Below are 12,472 nucleotides of genomic sequence, written 5' to 3' on the forward strand. Positions count from 1 at the left end.
CCCAGTTAATGGAGGAGTAGTTGAAGTCGCCTAGTAAGAGTGTTAGGTTGGACCCTAATATTCTCCAGGGTGCTTAAGGAATGTGGAGTGCGAGTCTTGGGATATGGTTGGGGTCTTACAGGCTACTACATGAATCGCTGCCTTACCCAATGTTAGCTGCACCTGAAATATCTCTGATGCATTATGTTGGACTACCAGTCTGGAGGTGTGTGCCTCCTTTATGAATATGGAAACACCACCGTCTTTGGAGCTTTGGTCCAAGTTCTGGGGCCGAAAGGTGTGGAATGAGTTATAGCCTGGTAGTGCAGGGGTGCTTTCTGCTGCCTTGAACCAGGTCTCTGTTAACAGCACACATGTTGGTCTCTATTTTAAGGAGTGCCTCGAGTGAGTGCATTTTGAGATTTAGACTTTTAGCGTTGAGCAACATGACCCTCAGATTACATTTGTTTGTAGCTGTTACGGTGGTAATTTGGTCTTTGGAACACTGCCTAAAAAAGACAGTAGGGTGCAAGAGCCTTGGCCAGTATCCGGAAGCCCAGGGGTGACAGATGCAGGCCATCTCTGGCAAAGCATAGAGGTCTGTTAATCATGTCATCCCAGGCAGACAGATACTGGATTCCATTAGAATGACACCAGAAACTTAGCTAGTTGTTAAAATCTATCATTTTCTGCGTGTACTGTATAATTCTGGGTGATGGTAGGATGCTGCTCAGGGCTAGGGTCTTGCCCGCCTAGGCTACATAATCAGAGAGCTCCTCCATGTCGCTCTACATGTAGTCCAGGGAGGTACGTCTCAGGTCATTTACACCCACATGTACAATGACAGAGTCATATTTCTATCTGTTGTTGAGTGACCTGAGTGTGTGCATTATGTGGCCGATCCTGGCAGCTGACCATTACTTTCTCCTTTTTCAACCTAGTCAGTGGGACATCAGTGTGCCTCACTATTGAGTCACCTATGACTAGTGTGTTGGGCATGCTGTTTTCCCTTAAGGGCTTTGGTTGAGTGGCACACTGTTTAGGAGAGTTATGTGTCTCGTGATTAGTGTTGTGGTGGTTGAGTGCGTTTCTGTCTTGGAGGTCTCTGCTGATTGGGTGGATTTTTTAGAGCCTCCATGAAGGTGGGTGTGTTTTTATGTGAAGGCAGTGCTGGTGTGCGTTCTGGAGGGCTTTATATTCTATGTGGTGTGGTGCAAGTGTTGACCTTCTCCTCTTGACCAGCTATAGTGGTCTTAGCTGGAGAGTGTGTGGCTTCCAGTTTTGGATATATATAAATGCATCTCTTGTAAGTCTGAGTGTTGGAAGGTAAGAGGAGAATGGTTGTTAGTGTACATGAGGCAGTTGCTACATTGCCTCAGGATGCCCAAGTTCAGCAGGTTAATGGGAGAAAGCACAGGGAACTGACCTTTAGACATGCCTGGAGGGGTGGGCTTTGATAAGTACTGGATCAGTTTCCTTGTAGAATGTTTAGTGCTGGTAGCACTTTTGTGTGCTGCAATAATTGCTACAAGAAGTCTGGAAAAGTGCTAGACTAATAAGCTAGTATAAGTGCAGGACAGGGGAACTAGTAGATCTAAGGGAAAAATTGAAGAATGGACTCTGGTACCGCTCTGAAGTTTACAAACAGTCCTGGATACAGCAAATCTGTATCTGGCCTAGACTAGTTACAGGAAAGGCAGGAAACAAGTGCAAACGCGGGCTTTTAAACAGGAAAGTTGAGAGAGATGGAAGAAACTGCCCAAGAGGCCAATGAAATTTCTGGGTCAGAAACCACTCCTCTTGTGGTAGGCTACCTAGTGCTTACCACTCCCACTGATAAGCTAGAAGGCTTCCCTCCAACACAGAAAGGCTTGGGGGGCTCAGGAGCTTACAGACAGTCCTGGATACAGGAAATCTGTATCTGGACTGGACTAGTTGCAGGAAAGGTGGGAAAACGAGCTTAGAGTTTATTTTTTGTTTAGTAAAGTGGAAAAGGAGAAAGCTGGAACAGAAGATAATTCAAAGTTAAAAATCTAAGTGGGTTGGCCTTCACAAATGTTCTCTCTCTATTAGGTAGAATGAACTAATGACACTAGACTTGGATGAGTGTCCCAGATCAAATATACAGTATGGGCGGGCAACTGCAAAGCCACCAAGTATAAGAACAACACAACAATGGAGGGGGGACTTTTACAGCTACTAGCTGTAGCCACTAAGTGAAACTTTTTAAACGGATAAAGGAGCAAAGATACTCTAGAGAAGTGGAACCTGTGTGTTGAGAGACAGCCTTACAAGACTATCTGCAAATATATAGAGCTGAGTATATTTTTCTGTATTATTCTGTATTGTAGAGCTAAATTGTTGCTTAGATATCTGTTGTCTTACTGTTCTGCAAATATACAGAGATCAGTATATTTTTTTTTTGGTTTTATAATTTGCACTCTGATTCCTCACATCTCTGTTGAACCCCCCCCCCCCCCCGTTCTTGGTTGTAGTTTAAATTTGGTGTCTTTTGCAGTGCCCGCCCCACTGTAGATTTCATCTAGGACACTCCCCCAGTCCCATCTCTTTACCGCATTCTACCTAATAAACCCTTTCTGCACTTGCTTTTAGTCCTTTTTAATTTAATTACATTTTTTTCAAACTGTGTGGACTAGTATTGCTACATACTCGTGTGCCAGCTTGCACTGCATGTGAATTGTTTTTACTACTGTTTTTGCTACTTTTCTGAAAAAAAAATGTAAGCCTGTTTCCTACCTTTCCTGTAATTAGTGTTCCAGATACAGATTTGCTGTATCCAGGACTATTTGTAAGCTTCTGAGCCCCCCAAGCCTTTCTGTGTTGGAGGGAATCCTTATAGCTTATCAGTGGGAGTGGTAAGCACTAGCTAACCTGTCTACCACATAAGGAGTGGTTCTGGCCCAGAATTTGTAGTTATTGGCCATTTGGGCGGTCTTCCATCTCTCTCAACTTTCTGATTTGAAGGCCTGCATTTGCAGTTGTTTCTGTCCTGTAACTCCTGGGCCCATCTCATTTGCTCACAAAAATTATCTGCTTTTACTGTATTTGTGTTTCTTCCTACTTTATTTTGCTTTTGCGTCATCTTAAAAGTACTCAGTTGTATTTATTACTGCTTGGTGTAACTCATTCTAAGCCTTTTAGTTTAAGCACTTGGGCTTCAGACCAGTTGTTTTACATTAGGAAGGTTTGTGGCCTGCACTGTGGTGGCAGGACAGGTAGCTTACATCCTTCTAAATTGGGAACTGCTGATTGAGGGCTCAGTGTCTGTTATTCTAAAAGTATATTAATTCTGGTTTAAGCACTTGGACGTCAGGCCAGTTGTTTACATTAAGAAGGTTTGTGGTCTGCACTGTGGCAGAACAGGTAGCTTACATCCTTCTAAGTTGGGAACTGCTGATTGAGGGCTCAGTGTCTGTTATTCTAAAAGTGTATTAATTCTGGTTTAAGCACTTGGGCTTCAGGCCAGTTATTTTACATTAAAAGAGTTCGTGGTCTGCACTCTTGTGGGAGGAGAGGCTGGACTCTGCCCTTCTGAGCTGGGAATTTCTGGTTAAAGGTTTACAGTGCCTGCATATTTGAACTGCTTCTTACTGAAATTGGTACACCTTGTTTGCTGTAGCATAGACTAGATCCAGGCCTACTGAATCTAGCTTTGTTTGTATGCTTGTTGTTTGTTTGCTTGTTATTTCCCTGAAACGCTAATTCCACTTAAAACACGGCATTTCAGCGCTTCTGTGGAATCCCTAGTGATATCTGCATTGCTTACTGCACTTATTTCCTTGTTTCACCTGAAAGAAAGTTACTGTTTGTCGTTTTTGCATTTGTTACCTGTAACGCATTGCATTTAAGATACCTGGCACTTGCTCACTAAAGCAATTATATAAGTCAGCACTAAAAAATTAAAAGCACTACACCCTCGCAAACTCCCCTTGAGTACCTTATTTCCCATTGGCCCTTTTTTTTTCAATTATAAAGGAATTCCCAATACTATTCTAGCATGTCCAAAGGTCAGTTGTCAATCTCCTCTCCGGTCCAGCTGGTGAATCTGGGAATCTTGAGGCAATGTTACAACTGCCTCATGTACACAGACAACCCTCTCCTCCTTCCAACAAATTCCAACACATGTGAGAGATGCAACCATATAGCCATACTGGAGGCAAAGCTCTCTCAACTCAGTACTGGCGAAACCAGTCCGGAGGAGAAGGAAACCACACTCACTACAATTCCAGTCTCACATAGACCTACCACGACAGCAAACCAAACACATAAACACACAAAAACATACTCGGAGACTCTAAATAAAAATCTGCCTAAGCAACAGAGACCTCCAAAGCAGACACCCAGGCAACCGCTACCCCAAAAGAAAGCACGTGCAACACATAGCTCACAAAGCCAGTGTGCCAGTCACAGCCCTTAAGGCTAAACAACACACCTGATACACTTGTAATAGGTGACTCTATCGTCAGGCACACTGACGTCCCGCTCACTAGGCTGAACAAGGAGAAGGTCAAGGTGAGCTGCCTGTCTGGCGCTAGGATCCTCCACATAACACAAGCACTCGGGTCACTCCAAGGGCAAGTACAAATATGACTCCGTCATTGTCCATGCTGGTGTGAATGACCTGAGACGTACCTCCCTGGACTACATGAAAAGAGACATAGAGGAGCTCTCTGAACATGTAGCCCAGGCTGGTATGACCCTGACCTTGAGTAGCATCTTACCCTCACCAAGAATGATGCCACAATATGAAGACAAGATGATCAATTTCAACAACTGGCCTAAGTATTGGTGTCATTCAAAGGGGATCCAATGCCTGTCGGCCTGGGATGACATGCTCAACAAGCCACGATGCTTCGCTAGGGACGGCTTTCACCTGTCACCTCTGGGCTTTCGGATATTGACAAAGGCTCTTGCTACCTCCATAGTGCCTTTTTTAGGCAAGGCTCAAAAGACAAACCCACCTCCATAGGTATCACAAGGGATAAGAAACTAAGAGTAATGCTACTCAATGCCAGAAGTCTAAACCTCAAGATGCACACACTCAAAACTCTCCTTAGCATGGAGAACATCGATATCTGTGCAGTAACAGAAACCTGGTTCAAGGCTCCCGAGAGCACCCCAGCATTACCAGGTTATACCTCATACCATGCTTTTCGGCTCCAAAACCTGGAGCGAACCACAAAAGGAGGGGGAGTATCAATATTCATCAAAGATACCCACACCTCCAGGTTGGTGGCACAGCACGAAGCATCAGAGACTATTCATGTGGAACTAACAGTGGGTAAAACTGCCTTCCAGTTTATAGCCTGCTACAGACCACGCTCCCAAACCCAGGAACCCCACTCGGCCTCTCCCCAAACACCATTATATTGGGCGACTTCAACTACCCAAACACAGACTGGGAGCATTACTCTAGCTCCAACACCCTAGCCCAAAGGTTCCTAGAATTTATAAACTCAAATGCTATGGAACAACTTGTTACCACTCCCACAAGAGGGGAAAACATACTGGACCTGATCATCACCAACATGGGGACTCTATGCTCCAGACCAGAATTGTATCGCTCACTGGTAAGATCAGACCATAAACTAATCTCACTGGATATTCACATCCCAACTCCACCCCCTGCCCTGAAAACCACAGTGAAAAACTTCTGTAAAGCAAATTTCACACTCCTCAAAACCGAGGTGGAATCCTTCAAGTCCCCCGGGCCTGTGGAAAATACGGCCCAGACCACAGAATCCTTTATAAATGCATTCTATGAACACCTTCAGGAATGCATGGATCATGCAATCCCAAATAAAACCAAGACCCAATCCTCCAAAGGCAGACGTCCTGTCTGGTGGACCCCAGCCATAAACAAACTATACAATAGAAGGAGGGAGCTACTACATGATAGAGCAAAATCCCAAAAAGGGAAGGCATCTCTGATCAGTATTGGCAAAAAACTACGGGCACTCATAAAATCGTCTAAGGCCAGCTTCGAGAGAAATTGCACAGGACACTAAGGATAATCACAAGGCTTTCTTTAGTTATGTTAGGAACCTGGGTGGGAATTCCCAGATATGCTCAGAATTAGTCCAAAATGACAAAAAATACACCGAACCCACAGACATTACCAACATCCAAGCTGACAGGTTCAGCGCAAACTCCCCCCCCCCCCCACCAAAAGGGCAAATATCTATCCCAGCAGAGTGCTGCCCCCCTGACATCTCAGATGCTCAGGTAAGAGCTGCCCTCCCCAAAGCAAAAAAAAACAGCATCAGTGGGACCAGACAGTGTCCCGGGCTGCGTCTTACATGAACTCCGAGAAGAGCTAAACCCAAACATAAAACTACTGTTCAATCTCAGCCTTACTACAGGATATGTAGCCAAAGAGTGGCGTACAGCAACAGTGGTCCCTCTCCACAAAGGTGGTGCCTCAACGGGTCCTGGAAAATATCGCCCCATAAGCCTGACTAGCTTGGTCTGCAAAGCTATGGAAAGGATCATCGTGGACCTCATAAATAAAGATATTGGGGACCTACAGATACTGGATCCTACCCAGTTCGGCTTTAAGGGCAGATCCTGCCTCTTAAACCTGGTCAATTTCTTTGAAACAGTCACCAAGGCCATTGACGAGGGGAAGGTGGTCCACACACCCTACCTGGACCTCGCAAAAGCCTTCGATACAATACCCCACTCGGGCATTATAGATAAGCTCACCAGCTTAAATATAAACCCCTATGTCACTAGATTGGTTGCAAACTGGCTCAAGGACAGAGCCCACATGGTTAGAATTGCTGGAGCCATATCAGACTCCAAACCAGTTACAAGTGGCTTCCCACAAGGCTCAGTCCTGGGACCTCTCTTGTTCGGTATATATTTCTCTGAGGTATAGGCCAACACGGAAGGACTGTGGCTGACCAAGTTCGCAGATGACTGCAAACTGGGCACCATAATCGACTCTCCAGCCGACACAAGCATCCTCCAAAAGGGCCTCATAGATACAGACAACTGGTGCCAGAGCCATGGCCTCAAGCTAAGCGCCAAAAAGTGTATAGTCATCCCCTTTGGCAAAAACCAAGTGCCCACAAATTACCACATAGGTGGTAATCCATTAAGTACAGAAGAAGTAATTAGGGATCTGGGTACCCAAGTTGATAGCAATCTCTCATTTGACAACCACGTGGCCAAAGTGGTTAGAAAAACATTTTATATAGCCCACCTAATTATGAAGGGATTCACATCCAGATCAGGGGAGGTCATCGTGCCTCTTTACTCATCCCTCATCAGGCCCATAATTGAGTAAAATGCCCCTTTTGGGATGTACCTTACCAGACACCTGCAGCAACTGTAAAGACCCCCAAAAGTACCTCACCAAGAGGATCAAAGGGCTCAAACAGATGCCATATGCTGCCCGGTTAAAGAAACTCCAGCTCTACTCAGTGGCATACCGCCTGCTCAGAGGCGATCTGTGTCTGACGTATAAAGCCATGTCCAACCCGGAATTAATGGACATGCTGCACCTCAGAAAATCCAAATCCCATCGAGCTACGTGCTCGAGAGACTTGAACCTCAGCACTGAAATAAATAGGACATGCTGGAGGGACAGATTCATAACCCAGAGGTTCCCTTCACTCTGGAATAAAATCCCAGTCCAGGTTGGGCAGAGTCCCTCATTGACTCTTCAAGAGGAATCTTGATGAGTGGATGAGAGATCGTAGGTTTACCTCTGGTATCACTTCTGTGTCACTGTTGGACAGAGGCACAGTATACTAACCTCAAAAAAGGGCATAGCAACATTAATTTAAAATGGGTGGCGAAAGCCAAACACACTCTGGCTAGGCTTATAAATGCCCTAGGGCAGATAGCCTAGTATGAACCTATGAACCTATAAACAAATCAGTTGTATGATACCTGACTAGAACACAGAAACCTCAAAAAAATGCACAGCAAAGCACGGATAGAGCACTCACAAGCAGAAAATACAACTCTCACTATGAAAAAGCAGTTACAGTTAAGTAATTCAGTAAACATGCAATTAGAGTAATGAAACTGTATCTAGCAATGAAAACTACAGCACAATTATAAGTGTTGCAGAAGTGCAGTTCAATGTTTTTTGTACTTGGGCTTTGTATTTGTTAAATGACTCTGTGTTTGCTTGCTTTTGTATATTTACAAAATCTGGAGCTTTTCTCCCCGGGCCTCCATTGAAAATGGACATTTATCCAGTCAGATTCTCCCGGTCAACAAATGTAAAATAAATAAAAATAAGTGTAAGAAATAACTTATTCTGCTCTTGGAATTTTAAGGAATTTCTGTTTAGTCCCAGTAATGAATCACCATCCACAGCCTGGTAAATATAAGCACAGCCCTTTGCTGACACAGGGTTTATATACCAGAAAGGATGGAAGAATCAAGAAAATTGAATTTCTACTCAGTCCTACTAGCCCCTGCTGTTACCCAATGACTCGTGCTACAGAAGGTCAGGAAACCCTGTTAGTCTCAATAATGAAGATAACACACTATCAGCAGAAAATGGCTGCCAGAAACACAGGAAACTCAAACAAAGCTACCAGGCCTGGGCAGCAGCAGGCCTCTATCAGGATTATGCCACCTGAGTAGAACACAGCAACCTCACGATAAATGCACAGAAAGAGTACTCAAACAGAAAATACAAGTCTCAGTATGTGTAATGAAACAAAATGGCCAACGAAGGCAAAGAAAGCACCGTGTTTGGGGTGAAAGCACTTACCATTTTAACTTTTGGAAATTAACTCCATATTTACTCCACAGCATGGTTGGATGTTTCTTTATTTCATTTTTGGTGCTCTAGGCTTCAGTGGTGCCAGACTTGGTAGGGCTTGTATAAAGGGTGTTCAAGACCTATGGTGTTCCAATACCAAAGTGATGCTTCAAGCTTGAAAATATAGTGAAAACATGTGCGGGGGAAGTTCAGTCTTGGAAGAGAGAATATGGATGGAAAAGGGTATGATGGTATAGTCCTAAAAGAATAGTGATGAAGGCCAGCAAGTTTCTGTGGATACGTAACTAGGGAGTTTGTCACAGGAGAATCTGAAGGCATCTTATGTAGGACACTAATCAGGGTGCCTCCAGACTGTTGCATATTTGGCTGCCATGCAGACAGACGTAGCTGACCAGCTAATACTGCTATGAAGAAGCTGAGTAGGAAGCAGCTGGGAGATGTATAAGGAGGCAGAGCCAACAGCAGGGCATTATGAAGGTGGAGAAAGAAACTCAAAGTACTTTTTCACATCTTTGCAGTCTTTATCTGAGTGCAAGGTTGGCTGAGAAAATATCCCCTAGTATGTGGTAAGCTCCAGGAAGTGCCTCCCAAGTACCTGCAGTTAAATCCCTTGAGGTAATAGGCTTAGATTATGCTGGGATTTTAGTGTATTTTTCACTTTCTGAGGCAAGTGTGTGCGTGTCTGCAGCCAGCACACCAAGGAAGCACAATTTCAAGGTTAAAGGGCACGTCTGCAACAGTGAGATTAAATGGATATATGTGTGGATAATTGGAAATGTGGTCTTGGGAGATGTGCATTTGATGTGTGAATACCACTGTGCTTTTAAGCTGAGGTGGATGAGGTAAAGAGAAAGCCGAATAAGGAAGCCTGTTCAAACATCTGAAGGTGAGCATATAAGCTAGAGCAAAAGGGAGTACACTTGAAGGATGCTCGGAAGTGCTGGAATGAGATGGGGGGTTGGATATTTTGCAAAGCTAGGAGCTGAGGGAGGCAGGAAAGGGAATTGCAGGCTGTTCTGGAATTTATGAAAAGGTAAACGGAGCATCACTGAGGCTTAGGAAACAGAAAAGATAGGATAGGATATGGTGCCTCTCAGCTGATGTACCTTCATGAGCGATGTGAAAGGAAATGCAAGGAATATGTCTCTCTGGGAAATATGTTGGTCTGCAGGGTGTTTGAATGAAAAACGATGGGACCGGGGAGCAAAAGTAAATGGAAGTGGATGAAACTTACAGGTAGGTAAAAGTACAGGCAAAATGAACCAGTGGTTGATCTCAGCTGCCTTCCTTTGGTTACATCGATGGAGCATTCATGAGCTGTGGACAGTGAAAAAAATTGGTGGTTATGATATATAATCTCTTCTACATTTTGTCAGGTTTCCTGTCTACAATAGAAAAGGAAGGGATGCCAGTAAAGCTCCAGATCATGAAATTTGTGTAATGAGAAGCACCAGAAAAGATGGCATTTGAGTGTACTGTTGCAGTCTTATTTTTGGGTATCCTGTGTGCAGGTGTCCTGACTGGCCATGAATATATCCTGCATGCAGTTAGCACAGCTTACTGGCCTGACTACATTACAAGAATATTAGTTTTTTTAATATCCTTTGCAGAGGAAAGAGAGGGTGGGAAGATCTCAGTATAGTTTTTCCTAAACCATTAGTTAAGTGCTTTGAATTTTAATGTGCTAATTTTAAACATTTTCCTGTCATTTAAAACCCACTTGTGTAGAGCAGTGGCTTTGTCTTTTACATGTTTCTGAAACATCTCTCTGGGTAGCATTTCCAAGCAGCTACTAGGTCCACTGTGGTGTCCTTCACCAAAGATTATGAAGATAACCATCTAGGGCCAATGCTTCCCCAGACAAGGTTTTCTGAAAGGCATAATCCTGTAGAGAATAATCCATGTCACCAAGGTGACTTGTTTTATTTGGAATTTAGTATTTGCCTTCCTGCGGCCACAGCATTTGAAATCTGATATGGAGTAGTAGGGTGTTTATAGGTTTTTATTAGGCTAACGACCACAAGGGGCTTTTTAAGCTTTTCAATCCCAAATCTGTGACAAGTTCTGATGCATTTGATAAGTATAAGCAGGAGCCTGGACGTGAACCATTTACAGGTTGCCTGTGTCCAGTAGAGACATAGGTGCTAAACCAGGGATGAATTTCTAGTTCCTCATTAGTTGTCCAAGTTGCACTTGATTTGGGTTAGGGAGGAACTAGTACTGCACCTACAGGAAAATGGCTTTGCAAGAAAGTCTTGTTTCTTTCCCTTCACATTTTAATTCCTGCATCCTCTTTCCCAGGTGCATTTCAACTCATTAAAAAAATGTTCCTTCCGGCTGAATATTGCAGATTATAACTGTGTATTTTAGTTGCAAGTATCTAGGGGTAGATAAGGCAAATCTGCAATGTAGAGGTCTCCTCTCATACAGTCTTAATTTCGCAGTGAAAATGTATTAATTTTTATAGCACAGCATTTTTTTCCCCTGGAATGCATTGGCAAAGTCTTTAGAGTTTTTGCAAGGAAGGAATTGTGCAATTGCAAGTTAATTATTTTACAGGTACATCTGCTTCTAATTTCTCATTGACATTTTTCTTATTTGAAAGCTTGAGTTTGCAGCCATATTTGCTTGGTAAGTGCGTGTAATTCATAAGAATAGATAGTGGTGCTTGTTTATTATATTTTTGTTATAATATTGTGTTTAACACCGTTCTAAGAAAAATTCAGAAACCTTCCCTTTTTGCCCTTATTGTGAATGAAGGACTTGATAAAATGATGGTAAATCAGGATGGAGAAGTAACTGTCACGAACGATGGAGCAACCATTCTAAGTATGATGGATGTGGAGCACCAAGTTGCCAAACTGATGGTGGAACTGTCAAAGTCTCAGGATGATGAGATTGGTGATGGAACCACTGGAGTCGTAGGTAAGGCAAAATGAACAATTGTACTCTGGCAAAGGTATTCATACCACTGGAAGCACTTATTGGTGTACAAGTTATTTAATTGCTATTTAGCTAATGTAATCAAATTGCAAATAAGATGCTTTTTTTCTGTTGTATTCAGTTGCACTGTGAAGTAGGCCATTGCGTATAAATGCATTGAATTGTCATGTTTATCACTTTGTAGTTAGGTAGGTACTTCTTGACTTTGCAGTTTCTTCTCCCATCTTTTCCTTGTTGTAGAAAGTCCATTGTCTCACCTTAGGTCTCTGCTTACTACTTTGCCATATTTATTGCAACTTCCACAGTTCACACTTCTTGTCACTCAACATGAACCCCCTGTTTCCCATTTGCATTTAGGAAATTCCCCCATGGGCAACTTCATATCCATTGCAAAATACTGTTATATGATCTGTCCTCCCCTTCAAACATCTCACTGCTACAAACATCAACTCCAACCAATCTAGGCCACTTGTGGGATTCTGTAAGTTAGAAATAGGCCACACCTGCACTCTTGACTGGACTGACTCCTCTTTCAATCACAGATGCTTTCAGCCACTGTAAATGTGGACCAAAACCACAGGCAGCTCTTTATTAAAGCACAAAACATATCCAGTTGTCTTCCTTTGGTTTCAGCATCATGTTAGATGCTTCCTTTGTGACTTTTTGGGGTTTCTACAGGCATGGGCCTCCTGCTGAATAGATTGGATTCATTGGTGATATGCAAATACAAGCTAGACTCCCTAGCTGAGAAAAGGAAATTCTTTATCTGTTTTCATCATG

At 43.3% G+C, this 12,472-nt stretch overlaps 1 protein-coding gene across 1 annotated transcript in view; it reads left to right on the forward strand.

Moving 5' to 3' along the window:
• CCT5 (chaperonin containing TCP1 subunit 5) overlaps positions 1–12,472 on the forward strand; it is a 559,422-nt gene that overhangs the window by 28,744 nt on the left and 518,206 nt on the right. The window contains exon 3 of the mRNA XM_044064906.1: positions 11,510–11,674. Within this exon, the coding sequence (XP_043920841.1) occupies positions 11,510–11,674 (165 nt within the window). The remainder of the gene's footprint in view (positions 1–11,509; positions 11,675–12,472) is intronic.

Source organism: Protopterus annectens, chromosome 3.part0 (genome assembly GCF_019279795.1).
Source record: "Protopterus annectens isolate FY-2018-M chromosome 3.part0, PAN1.0, whole genome shotgun sequence".
NCBI classification, from domain to species: domain Eukaryota; kingdom Metazoa; phylum Chordata; order Ceratodontiformes; family Protopteridae; genus Protopterus; species Protopterus annectens.